The sequence below is a fragment of the Culex pipiens genome, chromosome 3 (assembly GCF_016801865.2).
Source record: "Culex pipiens pallens isolate TS chromosome 3, TS_CPP_V2, whole genome shotgun sequence".
In the NCBI taxonomy this organism is placed as follows: domain Eukaryota; kingdom Metazoa; phylum Arthropoda; class Insecta; order Diptera; family Culicidae; genus Culex; species Culex pipiens.
Genome location: NC_068939.1, coordinates 40,840,582 through 40,866,315, shown reverse-complemented (window position 1 = coordinate 40,866,315; position 25,734 = coordinate 40,840,582). Strand labels below are relative to the sequence as shown.

Sequence of the window (25,734 nt, the reverse complement as noted above, 5' to 3'; positions counted from 1 at the left end):
CGTATCAACAAAGTCCAAATAAGCAAAATATAGAGAATTTTCTCAGCTTTTCAAAAATATTTTTTCCAAAAGTGTGCAAACATGTGCACTAATTTTAAAAAATGAAAAACTGCGACTATTTTCAAAAAAGTTACCTAATAAGGCTTTAACTTGAAAACGGTGCACTTTATCAAAATTTTACTAAAGTACTTTTCGATTGCAAATTTGATTTTACATCGAAAAATGAAGTTGAAAAATTTCTGCGACCAATATTTCGATTTTTTGAAAAAATCAGTATTGATAAAAAAATTCATAACTCGCTCAAAGATTTTTTGCACAACCTGGAAATTTCTGAAAAGTTGGCATTTTATGTCCTCTAAAACATATCAAAAAATAAAAAAAATTAAAAATAGTGTTTTTTTGCAAATTAAGTTTTAGTGATAAAAAGTTAAATAAAAAAATCACCAATTTTTTTTTACCGTGTATCATTTTTTTCCAGTGTAGTCTGTATCCATACCTACAACTTTGCCGAAGACACCAAATCGATCGAAAAATTCCTTCAAAAGATACAGATTTTTGAATTTTCAAACATCATTTTTGTATGGACAGCTGCCAAATTTGTATGGAAAATTATATGGACAAACTAATGATGCAAAATGGCTTCTTTGGGCATACCGAAGGCACCAAAAAAGTTTCAGTCGAATTAAAAAATACAAAAAAAATCGAATGACCGAAATCTGAGAGAACTGCTCTATATCAAACAGGTTATGGCTTACACCACTGAAAATCTTTTTTTTTTAATTTCTGTCTTCCCTTTCCGTCAAGTTTTTTTTCAAAAATATTTGTGGAAATAAAAGTTTAATACAATGTTTGCATTTGAAGTCAAACTTTAACAAATTCGGAATTTTTGAACAACAAATGAGAAATTAACCCTCTACAACCAAACCTCGCCTTTAGGCGGGCTTCGATTTTAAAAATCGCCAAAAATCAATTTTTTCAACCAATTTTTGATTTTTTAAAAGCATTGGAAAGAAGACCTCTTCAAATTTTAGAAAATTTGTGGGTTGGAAGTTTTTCGTGTTATATGTGACTTTGCAAATGTTTTAAAAAATGTCATTTTTTTTAGGGTCAACTCTGGCTGTATTTTTTTACTAACATTTCTTAAAATTTTAAGTAAAAGAAGTATGCATTTTTCCACTGTCCCAGGAAGTGCATCTTCGCATTTATTTTGCTTTTTTAATGACAATGGTGCCATTTTATAGCAGAAAATTTGAAAAAAAGTGAATTAAAAACAAGATCGGCAAAATGATAATGATAGGAGGTGGGAGAATAGGCCAAATACTACCAAAAACAGACATAAACAAAAAAAAGATAAATGGGTAATTCTCTACCAACTCACACGAAATCGGGAAAAGTTGCCCCGACCCCTTTTCGATTTGCGTGAAACTTTGTCCTAAGGGGTAACTTTTGTCCCTGATCACGATTCCGAGGTCCGTTTTTTGATATCTCGTGACGGTACGATCCCTTCCATTTCTGAACATGCGAAAAAAGAGGTGTTTTTCAATAATTTGCAGCCTGAAACGGTGATGAGATAGAAATTTGGTGTCAAAGGGACTTTTATGTAAAATTTTACATAAAAGTCCCTTTTTTTCGTAAAATCGCGATAACTCGTGATGTTTATAAGCAAACCTCTTATGTCTATATATCAAAATTATTGTAATTGTCTGCTCTACAACTTTGTAGAACATTGTTACACTCTAAAAAATAACCCTGCAAATTTAGAAAAAAACACGAAATTTTAAAATGAAAATTTTTGTTCTAAATGAAAAAATGACCCTTCTGGGTCAATGTAGATTCGAAAAGTACATTAAGTTTCCCATAAAATGACATGTTCCAAAATTTTTTACAGTCGAGTAACGGAAAATGGGAGAATTTTTAAAACACTTTTAGTGTTTTTTCCGATAAAATACGTTTTTTCGGAATTTTTATTACGTCATCAAATCGGGCGTACAATTTCACATAAAAGTCCCTTTGACACCAAATTTCTATCTCATCACCGTTTCAGGCTGCAAATTATTGAAAATCAACTCTATTTTCGCATGTTCAAAAATGGAAGGGATCGTACCGCCCCTCCGTCACGAGATATCAAAAAACGGACCTCGGATTCGTGATCAGGGACAAAAGTTACCCCTTACGACAAAGTTTCACGCAAATCGAAGAGGGGTCGGGGCAACTGCTGTGTGAGTTGGCGGAGAATTACCCACAGACTTCCGCTAAAATTTCGCAAATTCCCAGGAAATTTACAACATTTAAATTTACAAATAATTAAAAAAAAATTCGCAAATAAAATTAATATTACTTTACAAAGTGACAATTTTAATTTTGCTGTTAATTACTGATTAAAAAGAAACGAGTTTTTTAAAGCTCTAGAATTCTGGGTTCTCAGCAAAACTAGTATGAACTCATCTTATTATCAACCATCACTCATTTTTTGTCAGCCGGTGTCATTTGCCTACACGCAGGAGGTGCCGTCGATGATGACCGCGAACTGCGGCTAATCCCAAGCCCTTCACCTCGACGAGTTCTTGAAAAGCGTAAGGCCGATAGTTTCGCTGGTCGTCGTCATCATCATCATCAGCACTATCAACAACGGTGTCGCGCGTCCACCGTTTCTGCAAGCCTGCGAGCGGTTGTGATGGCAATGGAGTGGCACAAACAAAACAACACTTTTGAACTTTTCACCACAAGCCGCCTCCCTACTCAAGGGGAGCCATGCCGAAGTTTTTCCGACTAATTTGGTACCTTTACCCTACCCAACCGAACCAACCACCACAATCACAATAAATGAGCTGCGAGTCCTGCGAGATTGGTGTACCAAAAAAAACTCACGCACCGGGACGGAAAGCTCCGACTCAAGCCATTGCTTGCGCTCTGGAGCTGTTGACGCGACGCTTTCTTGGAGGGAACTGAGTTGTGCGGGAAAAAGTGTTTTTCCATTTTTCCTCGCGCCCATCAACAGGCACAGCGATAGGATGAGGGGGAGAGTGGGAAGAGTGAAAACGCGAAGCGAAGGCGGATTACAACGCCGCTCAGTTGGGCCGGATGTGGGTGGTCGTGGTGAAGAGTCCTTCCGCGTTTTCGCGCGCCGTTTTGATGGAGACGGGTGGTGGGTTTGGTGGTGCGTTTGTGGAATTGTTTTTTTTTAATGTATTCATTGCGAGGGCACGATGACTCGAGGAAATGTAACGGTTTGAATGTGGAGGTGAATCGTTGCGAATGTAACCATGACATTTTTGAATTTCCGAAAGCCATCAGATAACCAAATCTGAACTGCATTTAAAAAATTGTATGATTATCGTAAGTTATTCCTAATATTGATAAAAAATACTGTTTTCAAACCTCATTTTCAAAATGTTGAAGCAAAAGTGATCACAAAAAGAAAAAAAAAGCTAAAATAAAATAGGTGTTAAGTCTTTCACCAATATGTGATTCCAAAACTAAAATTTTGTGATATTACTATAATAGTTTATGCAACAAGTTGCAAAAAGAGGATTTTTTCAGCACGTGTCGTACCTACATTTATCCAACAAGATTCACCGAATTGGATAAATACGAAGAGTGCTGAAAAAATCAAGTTTTGCAACGAGTTCCATACAAAATTTTTTGCAATTCCAAAAAACACACACTGAGTGAAATTTTATGTCAAATTTTCATGTATTTTATCAATAAATCGTTTAAATCAAAAAAATGTTGAAAAGTGTTACTTTTCGAAACAAGTGCAGAAAAGTTCAACTTTTCAGCACCCATTTGAGTGCTGAAAAGTAGAACTTTTCAGCATTTATTTTGAAAAGTGTTGCTATTCGATTCTGTTATTTTTGGTACAGAAAAGTAGGCTATTTCGTCGTTCAAGAATGACAGGAAAAGTAAGTAGTTTCACGACGGAAATGCAAAAAAAAAGTTTTCGACTGACGAAGCGGCCTACTTTTCATCCATAAAGATAACCGAACTGAAAAGCACTTTTTAGCTCAATTTTAGCGCTGAATAGTTCAACTTTTCAGCACTTGTTTAAATAAGTAACACGTTTCGATATTGTTTCGGAGTTTCACACTTATCTTGACGTCGAATGGAATTACAGCGGGAACAATAATTTTACAGAAATATCTAGTTCAAAGGATGTTTTCTGGAAGTGTTTTTCCTTTTCCAAACAATTTTTTTGGCAATATTTTTTCAATGAAATTTTTGGCAGTAAAAATTGGAAATAAAAAAAAATAAAAATCAAAGTTGATTCTTTGAAGAAAGTTTTGAAATATTAGGAGAATACACCAACTGAGAGTTAGGGGAAATATACCCTTTCCAATCAAACACCTATCTTCGTCATATGGAGAGTTTGATGCTCGATTGAAGCTCCAAAAATACTATTTAGGCTATAAACTTACCAGCAACAGCACCGCCTCGAGTAAGCACGCAAATGTATGCCACTTACTGGCCAAAAAGATCAAATTGAATGCACTATTGATCGTAAATTCTCTTTTGCGAGACCATTTCTCATCGTGTTGTTGGCACACACAATGACACACGCGAGAAACCCTCAAACACTTAATGAATATCGCCAACATCAACTTTTCACTTTCGCTTACTTTTTCACGGCGCTTTCGATTCAAAACTGCCCCCAACTTTTGGCAACATGTTCTTTTGCTCATTAGTTGGTGACTCACTTGAAAAATAATCCCGAAACATGTAAATAACTAGCAAGCGCCATCAAAAAAACAAACGCACCAAGCCTTTTGACGTTTGACGTTTGACGACCCATTCCAATCGAAGGCTGAAGGAAACCGAGCGAGAAGCGAAGGGGGTAATTCTCTACCAACTCACACGAAATCGGAAAAGTTGCCCCGATCCCTCTTCGATTTGCGTGAAACTTTGTCCTAAGGGGTAACTTTTGTCCCTGATCACGAATCCGAGGTCCGTTTTTTGATATCTCGTGACGGAGGGGCGGTACGACCCCTTCCATTTTTGAACATGCGAAAAAAGAGGCGTTTTTCAACAATTTGCAGCCTGGAACGGTGATGAGATAGAAATTTGGTGTCAAAGGGACTTATATGTAAAATTAGACGCCCGATTTGATGGCGTATTCAGAATTCCAAATAAACGTATTTTTCATCGAAAAAAACACTAAAAAAGTTTCAAAAATTCTCCCATTTTCCGTTACTCGACTGTAAAAAAATTTGGAACATGTCATTTTATGGGAAATTTAATGTTATTTTCGAATCTACATTGTTCCAGAAGGGTCATTTTTTCATTTAGAACAATTTTTTTCATTTTAAAATTTCGTGTTTTTTCTAACTTTGCAGGGTTATTTTTTTAGAGTGTAACAATGTTCTACAAAGTTGTAGAGCAGACAATTACAAAAATTTTGATATATAGACATAAGGGGTTTGCTTATGAAGACATCACGAGTTATCGCGATTTTACGAAAAAAAGTTTTGAAATAGTTACTTTTTACGTTTCTCTTTGTTTCGTCGTCCGTGTCTGACGCTATTTGGGAAAAATAGTAATAAGTTTCAAAATCTAGCTTAACATTTGAAAAGGTCGTATAAAAACTTAAAATGCTGTTTTGAAGGTCTCGGGACCAAAGAGCCTATGTCTGAAAATAGTTTTACCTGATTCCTCGGAAAATTTTACATAACATATCAAAAATAATGAAGTTATGTTTTCAAAAGCTGGGTTTTTTCGACGTGCCACGCGCTAAATATGGAAAATGACGACCTTGACGACCAAACATGTTAGGGTACCTAACCAGGGTAATTTTCGTAATTGAAACACGCAACTTTTGATACCCTAACATGTATAAGTCATAGCTGAAATTTTCAATTTATCGCAGTTTCAGTGAAAAAAGTCGATTTTTGCCGTTTTCGTCATTTTCCCATTTTTGCGCGTGGCGCGTCGAAAACCCCAGTTTTTATTTTTTTAAAACGTATCTTAGAAAATTTAAAACATAGCTTCACCATTTTTTGAAATGTTATGTAAAATTTTCCGAGGAATCAGGTAAAACTATTTTCAGACATGTGCTCTATTGTCCCGAGACCTTAAAAAAGTATTTTTTGCGAAAAATGACGAAAATTGCCATTTTTCGGACAACCCTATTTTGAGCCCGATCGGAGATTTTTTTTTCGAATCATGCTGTTTTCGTGGGGAATTGCTGCATAGAAGAGCATTTTTTTATCAATAAGAATTTGAACTTGTTTTATGTTGAACTGAATACCATATATGTTCTAGATGGAAGAACATGTTCCAATCAACCGTGATTTTTTTTAAAGTGTTTCGAGTATAAAAACAAGAACTTAATTTTTGAAAAAAAAAAATAAATAAATCTTTAGATTTTATATTAGAGCAGAAACGAGGAAGACTTGTTCTAGAATAGTATTTTTTCATGCAAAACATAATTATTTTTCATTTTAACTTTCAATCATATTTTATCAAACTGGTCACAGAGTCAAGTTTTAAAACAGTTTTATGGTTGTGGAGCATGGGCTCATTTTACTCACTGTCCAAATACATTGATGTGAAACAAAATTCCTGAGATCATTTTTGTATCTTATGTACGGTCCAGCTTTTTTATATAAAATAAGATATTTTTTAAATATTTTAAAGACAGTCAAGCCATTAACTGATCCTCACTCTTATTTTGATAATTAAAGTAGCTGCCTTATGCTAATTTGTGCCAACATATTAATTAAAACCAGGGTTAAAATAACTTTCAATCAATTTAAAATTGCCCGGGAATTCATAAAAAAATGCAAAAAAATCTCAAAAAATCAGGAGACAACAAAAAATTGAGAAAGGTGTACAATCTATCGATCCAAATGGTTCAAAATACATTTTACATCGTATATTTTTGAAAATTTAAACAAATGAGCCGGGAACCGTGGTGTAGGGGTAAGCGTGGTTGTCCCTCACCCAGTCGGCTTGGGTTCGATCCCAGACGGTCCCGGTGGCATTTTTCGAGACGAGATTTGTCTGATCACGCCTTCCGTCGGACGGGGAAGCAAATGTTGGCCCCGGTGTAACCTAGAGGGTTAGGTCGTTAGCTCAGTCCAAGTGTAGGAGTCGTCTCTCTGGGTCCTGTCTCGATGGAGTCGCTGGTAGGTAGTTTGACTAACAATCCAAAGGTCGTCAGTTCGAATCCCGGGGTGGATGGAAGCTTAGGTGTAAAAAGAGGTTTGCAATTGCCTCAACAATCAAGCCTTCGGACACCTATTTTCGAGTAGGAATCTCGCAATCGAGAACGCCAAGGCAATGCTGTAGAGCGAATAATTTGATTTTAGATTTTTTTAAACAAATGAATATTACACACACTAGGTTTTTTTTTTTCAAAATTGGCTTGTGATCTTAAGCTTGAAATTTGAAATTAAGATGATTTTGTTTATTCATTCAAATAACAGATTAGCAATCATCGTTTTCCAGAGAAAAAAAAATAGAAAATGTAACATTAACTCCCGACTATTTCTACCACTTATCCTTTTACACACTAACATTAGCATCGATACTCACCCACAAGAATAGTTTGTTCGTGCATAAAAAACGACACCCTACCTACCCATTTTAAATCCATCGTCGTGGCATCACTTCGGCAGGTGTCGTCGTCGTCGTCGCACACGTGCCTTCGCTTCGCTTCGTGGTCGGGTCCTTAACCGAACGCAAAACCGGCAGTGTCCCGGCAGTTGGTGCTTACGAGCCGTCGGTGATTCTCCGCACGAGACCAAACGAACAAACAAAAAAAAAACGCGCGTGTGAGACGAAAGGACGAAATTACATAAAAGCGCGCGCAATTTGTGTGAAGCCACAATACACTACGGCTAACTTAGTGGTGGGGTAGTGTTTTGCCAAAGGATAATAGTAGTAACTAGCGAATGGTTTTGCCTGTTTGTTTGTGGCGCTGAGTATTTGCGCAGAAACCGTGTGTTGGAAGGGTTTTTCGTAAAACACACCACCATAAATAGATACAAAACACTATTTTGATTCCAGTGATGGCTCTTTCTTTGGTGGTTGTAAATGAATAGGAGATGACATTAACAATGATGCTTGAGGTAATAGCACGTTTTGAGTTTTTTTTTTGCATTTGGCCCAGAAAATGATCATTAATTTACATTATCAACACCCAAATTAATATTAAGTTAAATGCTCATAAAATTTTAAACAACTGTTTATGAAACTAAAAAAATGTGCAATGCACCTGCCAAAGGGCATGTAAAAACTTACAGAAAATTTATTAAGTCAACAAAAAAAAAAGATTTCCCATCACACCTGAACGTTTTTTGTTCCCCCTTAAAGAATGGAACAGACGATTTAAGATTGAATTTTGTCATGCGCAAATCTAACTGTCCATTTTTCTGAGCGTTTTCTCTAAACACCGAGTTGATTTACGGGTGCCACGATATCTCGTGATTTTATTTATAATTTTTTCTTCTGAAATTTGGGGCAAAGGCTCTAAAGATATGTTGCGATGAAGCCCGATTTTGCTATTTTGCTAAAAAAAAATATAAAAAACTGATTACTTTTCAAATCAAAAAACATTGAAATATTTTTATTTTGTGAATACAAAGAGACGAGTTGTTCCTTTTAATTCCGCTATATATATGTTAATAGGGCCAAACATTCAATATTTCGCCCTTTTAATATGTTAGTCTTGGTATAAACATTTTGGAAATATTTTTTTCGAAAAGATCGGAAAATTTCACGAATGTTTCATATTTTAACATTGAAAATCGGACCATAAGTTGCTGAGATATCGACATTGGAAAATGGTGTGTTGTTTGGGTGGGACTTATAAAACATCAATTTTCCTATTTTTAAACCTTTGCATGTCAATATCTCAGCAACTAAGGGTCGTATCAACAAAGTTCAAAAATGCAAAATATAGAGAATTTTCTCAGCTTTCAAAAATATTTTTTCAAAAGTGGGCAAACATGGGCACTCATTTTAAAAAATAAAAAACTGCGCCTTTTTTTCAAAAAAGTCCCCTAAAAATGGATTTAACATGAAAACGGTGCACTATATCAAAATTTCACTAAAGTACTTTTTGTTTGCAAAGTTGAAAAATTTTTGCGACAAATTTTTCGATTTTTTGAAGAAAAATCAGTATTGATTCAAAAATTCATAACTCGCTCAAAGATTTTTTGCACAACCTGGAAATTTCTGAAAAGTTGGCATTTTATGTCCTCTAAAACATATCAAAAAATAAAAAAATTAAAAATAGTGTTTTTTTTTGCAAATCATGTTTTAGTGCCAAAAAGTTAAATAAAAATCACCAAATTTTTTTTTACCGTGCGTCATTTTTTTTTCAGAGTAACCTATAACTTTGCCGAAGACACCAAATCGATCAAAAAATTCCTTCAAAAGTTACAGATTTTTGAATTTTCATACATCATTTTTGTATGGCCAGCTGCCAAATTTGTATGGAAAATTATATGGACAAACTAATGATGCATAATAGCTTCTTTGGGCATACCAAAGGCACCAAAAAAGTTTCAGTCGGATTAAAAAATACAAAAATTCAAATTGAAGAGAAAAGACCGATTTCGTAGAGAATGCTCATTAGTGAAGTTTTCCGATCTTTCCGAAAAAGTAGTTTATGCAACAAGTTGCAAAAAGAGGATTTTTTCAGCACGAGTCGTACATTTATCCAACGAGGTTCACCGAGTTGGATAAATACGAAGAGTGCTGATAAAATCAAGTTTTGCAACGAGTTCCATACAACATTTTTTGCAATTCCAAAAAACACACACTGAGTGAATTTTTATGTCAAATTTTCATGTATTTTGTCAATAAATCGTATAAATCAAAAAAATGTTGAACAGTGTTACTTTTCGAAACAAGTGCTGAAAAGTTCAACTTTTCAGCACCCATTTGAGTGCTGAAAAGTAGAACTTTTCAGCATTTATTTTGAAAAGTGTTGCTATTCGATTCTGTTATTTTTGGTACATAAAAGAAGCCTATTTCTTCGTTCAAGAATGACAGGAAAAGTAAGTAGTTTTACGACGGAATTGCAAAAACAATATTTTATTTTTTTAAATCAATACTAACATTTCAAAAAGGCGTTAATTCAATATTTTGCCCTTTCAAAATGTTAGTCTTATTAAAAAAATAATGAAAATATTGTTTTTGAAACGATCGGAAAATGTTTCAAAGATTTCATGTTTTAACATTAAAAATCGGACCGTTAGTTGCTGAGACATCGGAATTAGAAAATGAAGGGTTGTTTGGGTGAGACTTAAAAACGTCAATTTTCCTGTTTTTCATCTTTGCATGGCAATATCTCAGCAACTAAGGGCCTTTTCAACAAAGTTCAAAAAAGGAAAATATAGAGATTTTTTTCAGCTTCTTTGGGCATACCGAAGGCAACAAAAAAGTTTCAGCCGAATTAAAAAATACAAAAAAAAAAAATGACCGAAATCTCGGAGAATTGCTCATCTAATAAATGAAATGAAATAGAAAAACCGAGCAGACGGAAATAACTCGGGATATTTGAAAATACTAGGCAAATAACATTTTATGTTATTCATAACAGGATTTGTTATTCGTCGTTATGATTTTTTTTTGTTACGGTCCAGACTCGATTATCCGAAGGCCTCGAAAAAAATTCACTTCGGATAATTGAACCACGAAAAAAAAAAAAATTTCGCTATCTTATTTTTGATTGTTGAGCTTAAGTATGAATCCTAAACTACGCTAATGTGATTTACATTTTTTTAAATTCAAGATGGCGGCCAATATGGCGGTGACGAAATATTGAAAAAATACATTTTATTTTTTAATGGGCATCAACTCTTCAAATTTGACTAAAATGGGGTCGCAGAACTCGAATTTGATGTTTATAACCAGAAAAAAAACGAAAAAAATATTTTTTTTTTGTTCGTGATTCGATTGTCCGAAGTCTCATACAAACCATCAGATAATCGAGTCTGGACTGTATGGGATTGTTATTGTATTAGCAGCCTAATAACATTTTTAGTTATTCTTCGATTATTATTGTTATTATTTTTTGTTATTTTTACAACTAATACTATCATCCTAATAACAGTTGGAGTTATTCTTATATAACAAAAATGTTATTCTTAGTTGTTTTGGCTTTTAACCAATATAAGATCAATAATTTTTTTATGATAACATGAACTGTTAGTAAACTCTTATGCAAAAATGGGTATACAGAAATTTTGTTGGTTGGCTTAATTTATCATTTGAATCCTGCTCCTTCCCAAAACTGTTCCATTCAATGTCAAGTTTAATTTCCATTATAATACCACAATTCCGGTTGAAAAAAAAAAGAACAGAAAAGGTTGCAGTACACAGCTTCTACATAACCATTGCACGTATGCCATCTCCGAGATAACTATGCGCCGAACAGCTCAATCTGTGCACTGCTTGCTCAGCTATAGCCCCGGCTTGCTTCTGCATAAATCGAATTCAATTATTCTGAGCAGATTGAAATTTCATGACTCATTCCACCTGAGCGTGTTGTTTTGGACTCGGGTTGGTAAATTGCGGTTCTCTAGCCGGGGGGGCTTTGTTTGGCTTTTTCTTGAACTAAAATTATGTTTTACTGAATTTATTGTAATTTGTTTTTTTGTTCTCTTTTCTCATTCCAGGTATGCCTTACTAAACTATCAAGATGTTGCTAGCAAATGACTATTTTAACAAGGTAAATTGTTCACAGTTTCTCGTTCTGTTAGAATGCATGATAATCCTCGCTCGACGGTCTCCGTCCATCCGTAAGGAACAAGCTTCGATTTTCCATTGTCGGGAGGTGGCTTTTCGCTGGAAAGCTGGTGAATTTCCATTTTTCCTCACCTTGCAGTGTCGTTTAAAAATCGGCCATAATCGCCGCATCATTTTTTACGACATGCTAACGCTCGAGCTGCTGTCCTCGTGATAGTTGTTAAGGGGAGGGTTGCCAATTTTGGAAGTACTGATTTTTACTTTCAGGCACTTTTTCAACACTTAAATGCTATTTTATATTTTTGTTTTACGGAGTTTATGCACGGTCCCTAAATATGGGAACAATGGAAAATAATAATTTTCCAAATATAGGTTTAGCCCCCCTAAAAAAGTAGTTGTCGATAATTCCCGAGATAGTGAACGGTAGATTAACGTTTGAAAAGAACTCGAATGGAGCGGGCAGATTATCCTTCTGCTTCTGTCAATGGTTCTCTAATCTGGCCGTCGGACGACTTGACATCGTCAAGTCGCGGTGTCGCGTTGTTCTTTCTCGGAAATCTCGGAACTGTGCCGTCCAGTCGATTGGCATCGAAAGGATATTGAGCGCCGTGGGACGTGAGCCGGTTGGGAATGGTGGGTACTTGTTGGTGCTAGGCTTTGGCGAATTGAGTTTTAAACGCAGATCAAGCGAAATGAGCAAAAAAGTAGCCGATTAGGGGGAGGCGAGACACATTTACACGAAATGGGGTGTCATCGTGAAATCGGTTTAGTGGTATCACATGATTGGAATCTAGATTGACGTTGTCATTCAATAGGACTTTCAATTGAAGATTTGTTTTTTTAAGTTGTCACAATAATACATGTTTCGTCAGAAATGTTTTGTTCTATGGACTCGTTTTGTACTTGTTTTACCAACTATACATATTGATGACTTATAAAAATCATCAACTTCAATGGATTTGTCTATCACAACAACAAAAGTCAATATTTCTCCCCCTTTAGTTTCGTGTCATATTATGTACACATGAAAATCAACTTTTCCAACTTCCACCTCATCATTTCCTATTTCCCCCATTCTTCCCCCATGTCGTTCTCGACGGTAATTTACTTTGCTCACGGGCGTTTGATTGATTGTAAACATGACACACGTTGCCACCATCGAACACCTTCTATAGGTACTGACTGTGGAGCCAAGGTTGAACGCACGACGGAAGCGATTGGAAAAGCCCCACGTGCTCACTCGGCGTTGTCGTCGTAACTGCGAAACCGACGGCTCACGTGTCAATTTTCACGTGTAGCAGTTTGTGGTATCCACTTTGTTAAGGGTTTCTGTGGACTTTTAGTTGATTTCTTGTTCAATTGTTTAATGCAGTGTGATTTTCAGATGGATCATGATTTTCAAAGAACTTACATTAATACAAATGTTTATTTTCAATTTGTCAGAATAGTTCATAAAGAAAGTACAAGTTACAACAGCAAGCTTAGATGTTCCAGTTTCAACCAATTAGTGCATACAATAATTCAAAATTCCTCAATATCTAAATAAAACAATGTTCCCCATCCACAGCGCAACTCCCAGCAGCGGAACCTGCGGACCACGGTGCTGACAAACTTTATCAAAAAGATGGCCTTCACGGGATCGCTCCGGAAGACGCTGTTCGGGCTGCTGCTGGTGATGGTCTTCCTCGTGATGTTCCTGTACTGGAACGAGAACACCGGCTCGCTGAAGCCGGCCGGATCAGCCCTCATCTTTGCGGGAATCTTCAACCGAGACGGGGGAGGACAGGGCGCAGGAGCAGGGGGAGGAGCACTGGGTGGGATGCCACCGCCGAAGATAAAGTAAGATTCTTGGGTTTGGTTGATTACTGGCAACCGGGGTGAATCGGGACACAGTCTGTAGATTGTTGAGCATCTGTAAGCTTCAAGTTTAGGAATTCTGTACTAACGAAAAAAATGCAGAAACATGCCAACAGCGTGTCGTGTCATATGTCCCGATTCACCCTCAGATTAAATTTTACAGAGTACAGAAAGTTGTGAATCTCGATTTCAGGAGAGTTGCTAAAATCTGGGTTATTCATCTCAAGCTTGAATGAATACTGTCAAGTAGTAAATTATTCGATTCCTTAAAATATGTTTTGTCTTTCATTGTGAATGACCAACATTCTGAAAAAAAATGGATTTCCATTTTTGGGATATAAAATACTCAGTTACTACGGATTAATTCTGTGTTTGTCATGGTTGTATTATCTTGACGCTTGTTTATCCCAAAGCATATATATTAGATAAGGTAAGACGGGTTTTTATTTAAAAAGGGGTCATTCCAGGTCAACTGGGTACACTTTTAAACTCGACCTTCACCGATTTGGACCAAACTTGGATGTTATGTCATCGATAGTTAACAGAAATCACAAGTTTGGTCCTGATTGGACCATCCCTCTATTTTTGGCACCGCCCTCTTTTTTGACTTTTTCAAAAAAAAACTTTTTCTTTTAATCATAACTTTGCAACTATTCGAGCAAAATACTTTCTACAGGTGAGCAGTTCTCTATGGAATCGGTCTTTTTTCTTTAATTTTAATTTTTGTATTTTTTAATCCGGCTGAAACTTTTTTGGTGCCTTCGGTATGCCCAAAGAAGCCATTTTGCATCATTAGTTTGTCCATATAATTTTCCATACAAATTTGGCAGCTGTCCATACAAAAATGATATGTGAAAATTCAAAAATCTGTATCTTTGAAGGAATTTTTTGATCGATTTGGTGTCTTTGGCAAAGTTGTAGGTATGGATATGGACTACACTGAAAAAAAAATGATACACGTTAAAAAAAATGGTGATTTTTAATTTAACTTTTTGTCACTAAAACTTGATTTGCAAAAAAACACTATTTTTAATTTTTTTTTATTTTTTTATATGTTTTAGAGGAAATCAAATGCCAACTTTTCAGAAATTTCCAGAATGGGCAAAAAATCTTTGACCGAGTTATGATTTTTTGAATCAATACAGATTTTTTCAAAAAATCGAAATATTGGTCGCAAAAATTTTTCAATTTCATTTTTTGATGTAAAATCGAATTTGCAATCAAAAAGTACTTTAGTAAATTTTTGATAAAGTGCACCGTTTCCAAGTTATAGCCATTTTTAGGTAACTTTTTTGAAAATAGTCGCAGTTTTTCATTTTTTAAAAATAGTGCCCATGTTTGCCCACTATTGAAAAAAATATTTTTGAAAAGCTGAGAAAATTCTCTATATTTTGCTTTTTCGGACTTTGTTGATACGACCCTTAGTTGCTGAGATATAGCCATGCAAAGGTTAAAAAACAGAAAAAATTGATGTTTTCTAAGTCTCACCCAAACAACCCACCATTTTCTAATGTCGATATCTCAGCAACTATTTACAATGTTAAAACATAAAACATTCGTGAAATTTTCCGGTCTTTTCGAAAAAAATATTTTCAAAAAATTTAAATCAAGACTAACATTTCAAATGGGCGTAATATTGAATGTTTGGCCCGATTGAAATGTTAGTCTTGATTTTAAATTTTTGAAAATATTTTTTTCGAAAAGATCGGAAAATTTTACGAATGTTTCATGTTTTAACATTGTAAATCGGACCTATAGTTGCTGAGATATCGACATTAGAAAATGGTGGGTTGTTTGGGTGAGACTTAGAAAACATCAATTTTTCTGTTTTTTAACCTTTGCATGGCTATATCTCAGCAACTAAGGGTCGTATCAACAAAGTCCGAAAAAGCAAAATATAGAGAATTTTCTCAGCTTTTCAAAAATATTTTTTTCAATAGTGGGCAAACATGGGCACTATTTTTAAAAAATGAAAAACTGCGACTATTTTCAAAAAAGTTACCTAAAAATGGCTATAACTTGGAAACGGTGCACTTTATCAAAAATTTACTAAAGTACTTTTTGATTGCAAATTCGATTTTACATCGAAAAATGAAATTGAAAAATTTTTGCGACCAATATTTCGATTTTTTGAAAAAATCTGTATTGATTCAAAAAGTCATAACTCGGTCAAAGATTTTTTGCCCATTCTGGAAATTTCTGAAAAGTTGGCATTTTATGTCCTCTAAAACATATCAAAAAAAAAAAAAAAATAAAAATAGTGTTTTTTTTTTGCAAATCAAGTTTTAGTGACAAAAAGTTAAATTAAAAATCACCAATTTTTTTAGCCGTGTATCATTTTTTTTCAGTGTAGTCCATATCCATACCTACAACTTTGCCCAAGACACCAAATCGATCAAAAAATTCCTTCAAAAGATACACATTTTTTAATTTTCCCATATCATTTTTGTATGGACAGCTGCCAAATTTGTATGGAAAATTATATGGACAAACTAATGATGCAAAATGGTTTCTTTGGGCATACCGAAGGCACCAAAAAAGTTTCAGCCGGATTAAAAAATACAAAAAAAATCGAATGACCGAAATCTCAGAGAATTGCTCAGAAAATTGTCCGAGGAATTCGATAAAAATTAAATTTTAACCCTCAAATGCCCCCTTATATTATATTTTAACGTTTTACTGCCGTTCTACGCATAATTGTCCCATGTCATTTCTGGACGATTTCGACTTTTTATCATTTTTAAGCATAGTTTTACTTTGTTCAGAAAATCATTGAAAACAACACGAAGTCTGTTTGTCCCATCGTTGAACTTCTACGCATAATTGTCCCACCAAGTATTTTATATCACGAAATCACGAGTTTTACAACGCATTTCATCTTGTTTAACTCTTTACCTACAAGAGGATTATAAATAAGGGTGATAAAATGTTAACCGGGGTGATTAGAGACATATAGGGTGATTAGGGACCCACGGGACAATTATACGTAGAAACACAGAAATCGATCGAAAATTTCCAATCGCCCTTTTTTGAAAATGGGACAATTATGCGTAGAACGGCAATCCAAGTATAAAAATTTAATTTTGACAAATTATTTATAATTTTATGTTTTATTTCATCACCATCCTGTTCCCCGGACAATTTTACACAAAAATCAATGTAAATCTCAAACTAAAATGAACTATTGGCGAGATACAGCGATTTTAATGAAAAAAAGTTTGATTTTGCGCAGCACTCGGAAGCACATGTTGTACCTTTCAACAAAAAGGGAGGAATCCCGCATAGTTCGGTTTTTATATGTGAGAAACTTATTTCGAATTGGAATTCATAGGACAGAGTGCTACGCAAAATCAAACTTTTTTTTTGTAAAATCGCTGTATTTCGCCAATAGTTCATTTTAGTTTGAGGTTTACATTGATTTTAACATAAAATTGTTCGGGAAACACGATGGTGATAAAAAAAGAAACAAAAATATAAGTAATTGGTCAAAACTAAATTTTAATACGTTAAAATATAATATTAGGGGGCATTTAAGGGTTAAAATTTTAGTTTTATAGAATTCCTTAGACAATTTTCTATAGTATGCAACCTGTAGAAAGTCCATTGCTCAAATAATTGCAAAGTTACAATTAAAAGAAAAAAAAAGTTTTTTAGAAAAACGTCAAAAAAGAGAGCGTTGCCAAAACTTGAGGGATGCAATGACCCATAGTTAGCATGAAAACCGGATTTTATTTGAAGATTTTATGAAATGTCAAAATTTTACGATTTTCCGGGAAAATTTCACTGGATTTGTGCTGTAAATTTGTTTTGACAAAATTACTTTTCAAAAAATCTCTATATAAAATCCAGGTTTTGTGCTACTATTATTTGACAGCTGGAAACCTTACTTTACCCTTTCTAATTTACATACTTGTGTCTGAGCAACAATATCGACAACAACAACATTTGACAGTTTGCCAGTGAATCATTACATAACCTCAGTGTGGATAGTCTTAGTGCTGGATTTACTCTACAAATTCTGAGGTCAATCAACTATGAGGTACTAACAAAATGTCAAAAGAAGGTCATACACATTGTGGATTGGACCCTATCCTGCAGTTAAATCCTGTGTTGTGCCATGTACAAGAATCACAATATTTACCTAAATTGACAGGAGTGGCAATGTGGTTTTGCCGTGGTATCGCTACACCACCATACCTATCAAAAAATTTAAACATATTATGATCAGATAACCAGAAGAATGTGCTTGAATTCAGTTTTTTTTTGCAAGCAGTAGCATTGGCTGATGCACAAAGTGGTATGTTAACCTTTTCTTCGGCACCCTCAGCAAACGTCAAACCATCAAGGGAGAGATTCGGAAAAGATCCGGCAGCAATTTGTACTGATTTGACGGTTGCTGAGGGTAGCGAAATAGTAGTTTATGCAACAAGATGCAAAAAGAGGATTTTTTCAGCACGAGTCGTACATTTATCCAACGAGGTTCACCGAGTTGGATAAATACGAAGAGTGCTGAAAAAATCAAGTTTTGCAACGAGTTCCATACAACATTTTTTGCAATTCCAAAAAACACACACTGAGTGAAATTTTATGTCAATTTTTTATATATTTTGTCAATAAATCGTTTAAATCAAAAAAATGTTGAAAAGTGTTACTTTTTGAGACAAGTGCTGAAAAGTTCAACTTTTCAGCACCCATTTTAGTGCTGAAAAGTAGAACTTTTCAGCATTTATTTTGAAAAGTGTTGCTATTCGATTCTGTTATTTTTGGTACAGTAAAGTAGGCTATTTCGTCGTTCAAGAATGACAGGAAAAGTATGTAGTTTCACGACGGAATTGCAAAAAGTTTGGTTATGTTACTTCTTGCAAAAGACAACAACCAAACTTTTCGGCACCCTGGGCAAACGTCAAATCAGTACAAATTGCTGCCGGATCTTTTTTCCGCATCCCTTCCAATAAAACTCTGGAGTTGTTTGGTCAACATGATTCTGTAGAAGCAATTAAAAGCTTGTTGTTGTTTATGATGATCAATTCTAGTTCACTTTTCAAAACAACCAATGCGCCATGGGTTTTCTATGTAGATAGAACCTTTTGATAAAGTATACGAGAAATAATGTTGATATACGGGACAGGTTCAATCTAGGCTTTCTTTCATACGTTGATAGGACCATTTAAAAAAATCTTGCTGCAATCCAGAGGATCGATTCTGGAATTCAACCGGACCACGGGATTCACAACTTTCGTAGTAGAATACCATTATTACAAACCCCGTAATTTCTTGCAGTCCACCGGAGAAAACGTGGACGTACCGGTGCGTCAACAATCGCTGCGTCCGGCAGCACTACATCGAGCAGGGCGATTCGGAGAGCTCGTACGGTGGCAGTACCCCGGGCAAGCGGGTACCCTTCCTGACGTGCACCATGACCTGTGGCCCGATAAACATCTGGCCCCAGCCCACGGCCAAGGCCACCATCGGCAGCAAGACGTCCCGCTTCCGGCTGGCGGACCTCAACGTGCACATCAAAGCGGCGGCCCAGCCCGTCGAGGGTCTGCTGCGGGACGCCTTCGGAGTGTTCAAGGAGGAACTGCGCGCCACCTTGGCGGCGCACGGAGCCGCGGGGGAAGACGGAGAAGCGGTGGCGGCGGCTTCGTTGGTGACCGAGAGCGGGAAGGAACCGGGCAAGGAGCCTTCCGCGGACGGTAAGATTCACTTTTACAAACCGGTGGACGAGAACCGGTACGACGTGGACAAGTTTGACGTTCGGATTACGGTGCTCAAGTCGCCGGACGTGTACCTGACGATGCAGACGGACGAGAGCTACAACCTGTCGGTGACGCGTGAGTTTAGAGTTGGGTTGGGGTTTTTTCGGGGTTTGAGGATTGAAATGTGGTTTTGTTTTTGAATTTGTAGACACGGCCCGTAGCCTGGTGGCCAAGGTGTTCGCCAACAGCTTCTTTGGGGCGAAGCACGCCCTCACGACGATGCAGCAGCTGGTGTGGTTTGACGACGAGGAGCGCGTCCTGAAGATACTGAACAAAGCCTTAATCGAAGATGTGCCAAGATTTAAGTGAGTATTTTGGGAACTTGCTTTTGAGGTTTTAACAACTTAATGAATCGACAATAATTCTACCAGCTTCCGCGGCCTTATGCTGGACACCTCGCGGCACTACTTCTCGGTGGACGCGATCAAGCGCACCCTGGTGGGGATGTCCCACTCGAAGCTGAACCGGTTCCACTGGCACATAACGGACTCGCAGAGCTTCCCGTACGTGTCGAAGCACTATCCGCAGCTGGCACGCTATGGGGCGTACTCGGACCGGGAGATTTACACGACGGACGATGTGAGGGAGGTGGTGGAGTACGCGCGGGTACGGGGCATTCAGGTGATTCCGGAGATTGACGCACCGGCACATGCCGGCAACGGATGGGACTGGGGACCGAAGCACAATCTGGGCGAGTTGAGCTTGTGTATTAATCAACAACCGTGGAGTTATTATTGTGGGGAGCCGCCGTGCGGACAGTTGAACCCGAAGAACAACAACACGTACTTGATCCTGCAGCGGTTGTACGAGGAGTTGCTGGAGCTTGCGGGGCCTCTGGATTATTTCCACCTGGGTGGGGACGAGGTCAACCTGGAGTGTTGGCAGCAGCACTTTAACGAGTCGGACATGCGAACGCTGTGGTGTGACTTTATGCAGCAGGCTTATCACAGGTTACAGGTTGCGAACAAGGGGGTGGCACCGAAGCTGGCGGCCGTCTGGTCCAGCGGGCTGACCAGCTATCCGTGTCTGTCAAAGAACACCTACGCGGTACAGGTTTGGGGCGGTTCCAAGTGGCAGGAGAACTACCAGCTGATCAACGCCGGATTCAGTTTAGTGATATCTCACGTGGACGCGTGGTACCTGGACTGTGGATTTGGCAGCTGGCGGTCAACGGGTAAGTTGTGGGGACAAACGGCGCAGGACATCACTCAACTTGATCCCGTTTTAGGTGAAGGCGCCTGCTCGCCGTATCGCAACTGGCAAACGGTGTACAAACACCGTCCCTGGGACGAGATGAAGCTGACCTCGCTGCAGATGCGCCAAATCCTCGGCGGCGAGGCGTGCCTCTGGACGGAACAGGTGGACGAATCGACGCTGGACTCGCGGCTGTGGCCCCGGTCAGCAGCCCTCGCCGAACGCCTCTGGACCGACCCGGTCGAGGAAGTGTACAGCGAATCCGTGCCGAAGGAAACGTTCAACCGGATGTCGGTCTTCCGGAACCACCTGGTCGAGCTGGGCCTGCGGGCGGAACCGATCTTCCCCAAGTACTGCGCCCAGAACCAGGACGAGTGTGTATGATATTTCGCGAACCCGTTCTACTAGATTCTGGCGAGGAATGATTGTTGCTAGGTTTTCGTAAGGGATGTACATATTTGTAGAACCGTGTAGGATAGAATCACACACACACACTCACTTAATTAAGGTTTCAGCAAGCGCGTGAGATTAGAAGCCACACACCGAACATGATAGGACCGCTAAATCAAATACCAAGCAAGTGAGAATCGCCGATGGTTGTATACTAAATAAGAACAAAATGACCGAAAAAGTAGTTCATGAAATACAAAACAAACTTTTCAGAAGCAAAGTATATTTTTAAACTATATTTTAGAACTATAAAACAACACTTAGTTTCAATACATACACACACACTGAACACACCTGCCTTGCCGGCGCCAGATATTACGCAGTCGTGACCGAAACAAATCAAACAAGGATAACCTAAACTAAATATCTCAATCAAATCGTCTGTACTTACTGTTCGGAGAGAACAAATCGATAGATTTCTGCATCGCCGCGCCGCAAGAGTTTATCCATTTTATTTATGCAACCACCCTTTTCGTTGCTCTCTACTTTTAAAAGATGATTCGGTTTCGCGTAGAAGCAGTGATAACAAAACGATGCATTTGCCTTCCCTGTTTTTGTTGCAGTGACCATCCCCTTGAATTGTGTGTTGCTTGGTGTGCCTCTTGGCAGTGCAGAAACGGAGGAACTCCGTATTATTAGTAGTCACATTGAATTTATGAGTAGGTTACGCGGGACACACCGACATTTTCGTTACACATAGAAACAACAAGAATGAAAAATAAGTGCTCCTGAGTGGGGTCCGATCGGCGGAGGACTATTTGTTGATATTTGCGATATTAGGTTTTTATTATCTAGAGGAAACATGATAAGTATGACTCGAACAAAGTGGTGAAACTAACTAGCGTTTTTTTTTGTTTGTTTTTGGATGCTCTCTTTCCCCCTGTTAGGACATTAAAATTGAAAATAAATTTAATAATTTCCGTAGCGTGGGTTTTACTTTTATGAAAGAAATCACAATTGGGATTCAAAACATTGAAAAAATGTAAATGGCCTAATCCAGCTACATTCAAATTTCTGGTTTTCAATCTAAGTACATATTGCTCCATCTACCGATGAGTTCCCTTCAAACGGCATACACTCAACCCCCGGTGGTTGGTCACTTTTTCGTTTGACACTTTTTAGTTTGTACCCCGTTGGTTGGTCAAAGTCAAACTAAAAAGTGACGAACTGTCACTTTTTACACGGCGCTCACGCACACTATCAAAACAAACGTTTGGTAGTATGTGTGAACTCCGTGTAAAAGGGGTGTCAAACTAAAAAGTGACCCCGTTCGTTTGACAACAGTTGGTGTCAAACCAACGGGGCTTGAGTGTACTTCGATTCTCTTAATTTCTCGATACAGTGGACTCTCTGGCTGTAGATCTTCTCGATATCAATACTGTTCCAGCTGTCAATAAATTTTACAGTCCCTTCAAATAGATTGCTTTGATTTTTCGTTCTCTAATTTGATAACTTCCGCTCTCGACGGTCCCTTCATATCGACAACGAGAGAGTCCAGAGAATATTTTCTCTAGCTTGAAGGATCTCTTCCTCAACGGTCATTTGGAATCATTTTGCTTTAAAAATCTCTTCCGGTTGTCAATAATTTCACTTTGTCATGGCTTGCATAGACATTTTTTTGCGAAACGCAAATTTGAAGGTTGTTTGACATTTCGCCTCTTTTGTGTCTTCTTGTGACACGTCCTATCCTTTTACAGCAGATATCACACAAGTGACGGTTTGTTTGCTTTCGTTTACCGGACGTTGCTATTATTAGGTTTCACATCGTGACGTCACGAGCGCACACGCACACAAATTTTAACTGAGACACACGTGTAAAATGTAAACAGTGCAGCCTAGCTGTAAAATTTCTAACCAAAAAATCGAGTCGGCGTAAAACTCAATTCTCTCGCATTAGATTCTACGTCGAATCGATTTGGAGGCTTGAAAAGAGTTCACTGTTTACATGGACATTCGACGAAGACCATGTAAACAGTGCACACGAGCTGTCAAATGATCATTCCTTTGGGAACCAACAACGATAGAGGTACTCCTCGATATTAGCTCCTGAAAAGTGCTAAAAAGTGCAAAAATGCCTCACGGCAAGAAATGGAGGCGGTCCCCACCAGCAGGATCGGTAGATTTGAAGAAACTAAAGAATGCCGATGCGCTACGTTCAAAGCCAGGCAGTTTTAGCAAGAACGCTCAAAATTCGTCTGGAAACCAGTTCGCTACCCTCCCTGTGGACGTAAGCGAGAAGGAAGAATTTGAACGACGGGAAAAGGTGCCACCCATTTTTGTGAAAACATCGGCAGGACTCGGTGAATCAGAAAGTGGCTGACCGGATTCATCAAATCTGGTGCTTTACGAGCTTCCATTCGCTTGTGTGCTGATGGACTCAAAGTTCTGCTACCTGGCAGAAAGGATTACAACTGACGAGGCACAACAAGGACATCAAGTATCGTAATTAACTGTACCTGGTTCATCTCAAGAAAGGATCGACAGTTCGGGCAATTTTCAACATCATCGTGACTTGGGAAAGTTATCGTCCAGTGCACCGTGACGTGACGCAATGTTCGAACTGCTTGCAGTTTGGGCATGGTGGAAGGAACTGTTTCATCAAGAGTCGTTGTGCAACCTGCGGAGGTGAGCACACAACTCAAGCTTGCAACACAATCAACGAGAACATCGAAGCTAAATGCTTCAATTGCGGTGGCGACCATTCGACCAAGAATCGGAGCTGCCCAAAACGTGCTGAGTTTGTCAAAATTCGGTAGCAAGCGACGACGAGGCACCAACCAAATCGCTGCAAAACACCACCGGCATTCCGGTCGTGGATATTTCTGCTTTGTCGTCACCAGTAGCGGGATCTGTTCGAGTGATTCCAAATCTGCAGCCATTGCCGTTGAATCAGCGGCAAAAAATTGCAGAGAACACAACACCTCCAGGCTTCAGGCAGCAACCGAAGGAAAACCAACCAGCTTCAACGGATGAAGGCAGCAGTGACCTGTTTTCACCACAAGAACTTCTGCACATTTTCATCGAGATGACAACAACTCTGCGTGGGTGCAAAACTCGCCAGGAACAAGTAAGAACCCTTGGAGCATTCATCTTAAAATACAGTTCGTAGTTTGCTCGTTCTAATGCTTTTGAATATTTCAATGAATTTAGCTTTATAGTGTTAAGTTAGGATTTCTTTTTTCTTTTTAAACCAAATGTATTCGATTCAATGCAATAATGTAAAACAATTTGAAGTAAATAAAATAAATGTGATCAGTTAATAATAAAACAAAAAAACAACAAAGGCGAAGGGCATGTAAAAGAAATGTAATTATTACAAGAAAGTTCAATAAAGACAAATTTAATATAATATTTAATATGGGACATTTATGCGAACATGGGCAGTTAACTGCCCCTGATCGCATAAATGTCCCATATGCATTTTCATTGATTTCGAGCTTTTGATGCAGTTTGATTCAAAATCGTGTGCTCTTTCAAAAGAGCCTATAACATTCAATACTTTGTTCTAGAAATCAGGAGGAAATTCAGTTTTTTCGCGTAAACTTAACACGTAGCCTTATGTATGGGACAAACTTCAAATGCGTTTTTCTCAGTTTGCTGTTTTTGCATATGGGACATTTATGCGAACAGGGGCAGTTAAGCACTTTAAAGAATATGCATTTCGATTTTCTTATTGTAAATCGGTTGTATCATCTTAAAAGGGCTAAATCTTGAAAACAACATCAGCGAATGTTTTCATTTTTTGCTCAGAGATGCATTATGGTGTAAGGAATCGATAGACACCAAAATCTCGGATTGCATTTTTTTTCATGATAACGGTATTTTCAGCACTGTGGCGAGTGACTTCAAACCGTTTGACGTGAGCCAAACAAACAATTTGAACTTGATTTTTTGTTTCGCTGATTGCTTCGCCAGGAATTTGGTGTGATCTGGTTGCCGAAGTCTCGAGTCATATTCAAAAATTTAAACAGTAGACGTACATGCTATAGTGTCAAAACAGCATCTGACTAAAATTTGCTTTAGCTACTTGTCGCAATCGCAGGGTGTGTAAAAATAGCACGATCTGATCGGAGCTACACAGTTTTGACGGTCTGTTGCTACCGCTGGGAAAGGCACACTGGCCGACGGTGCAACGCCGGCGGTGTAATCAGCCGATACCGTCACAGCTGTCAACGCGCGCAAAGAGGACGGAAAAAGTGTGTGTGTGGCCACCAGCGTAAACACGCGCGCGGTTCGTTCACCATTTTCACCAAGCATAGTACAGACGTGGAACGAGTTTTCGGAGGAGATTTTTGCGGATTTGTTGAGGAAAAAAAGTAGTGCGATAGTTGATTATTAAATTTATTGAAACTGTGCTACGTAGGAAACCTGTAAGTGAAAAAGAAAAGAAAATTAGTGCAGTTAAAGATGAATTAAACACCAGCTACTTACCCAACAGCGAAGAAGTCCAGCGAGCTGCTCTGCCGTTGTACCGTCAGTTGGGGCGAAACTGTACTTTGGTGATCCGTGAGTAAACCTGAAAATAAAGAAGAAAAATAGTTAATTAATAAATTACACCTTCTAAAAACAGGAAGAGTGCAAGAAGGAGGGAAAGGAAGAGGAAGTAGAGGAGTTGTGAAGGAAAGAGGAAAAGTTAACGTAGGAAAGGAACCAATTAAGTAAGTTAAAGGGACAAAAAATGTAAACTTAAAAACTAAAATAAATACTTACTTGCAGTTTTGTAGCTGCTCGAAGAGCTGCTGAACAAAAAGTTGGGGTTTATTTACCGACCACCCGAACA

At 37.8% G+C, this 25,734-nt stretch overlaps 2 protein-coding genes across 5 annotated transcripts in view; one reads left to right on the top strand and one right to left on the bottom strand.

The window, feature by feature from the left end:
- The window catches only part of LOC120426803 (uncharacterized), a 39,371-nt gene extending 36,429 nt beyond the window's left edge, over positions 1–2,942 (bottom strand). The window contains exon 1 of the mRNA XM_039591588.2: positions 2,873–2,942. The gene's annotated coding sequence lies outside the window, so the exon portion shown is untranslated. The remainder of the gene's footprint in view (positions 1–2,872) is intronic.
- Positions 1–21,876, top strand: part of LOC120426802 (probable beta-hexosaminidase fdl) — an 86,737-nt gene extending 64,861 nt beyond the window's left edge. For 2 of the 4 annotated variants that reach the window (XM_039591582.2, XM_039591583.2), the window contains 6 exons: positions 11,625–11,677; positions 13,262–13,533; positions 18,832–19,385; positions 19,459–19,615; positions 19,682–20,484; positions 20,539–21,876. In XM_039591582.2, coding sequence (XP_039447516.1) covers positions 11,648–11,677; positions 13,262–13,533; positions 18,832–19,385; positions 19,459–19,615; positions 19,682–20,484; positions 20,539–20,888 — 2,166 coding nt within the window. In that variant the 5' untranslated portion in view covers positions 11,625–11,647 and the 3' untranslated portion in view covers positions 20,889–21,876. Of the gene's footprint in view, positions 1–11,624; positions 11,678–12,306; positions 12,328–13,261; positions 13,534–18,831; positions 19,386–19,458; positions 19,616–19,681; positions 20,485–20,538 lie in introns of those variants that run through there. The other 2 variants (XM_039591585.2, XM_039591586.2) reach the window with 2 other exon arrangements.
- Positions 21,877–25,734: the final 3,858 nt, after the last annotated feature.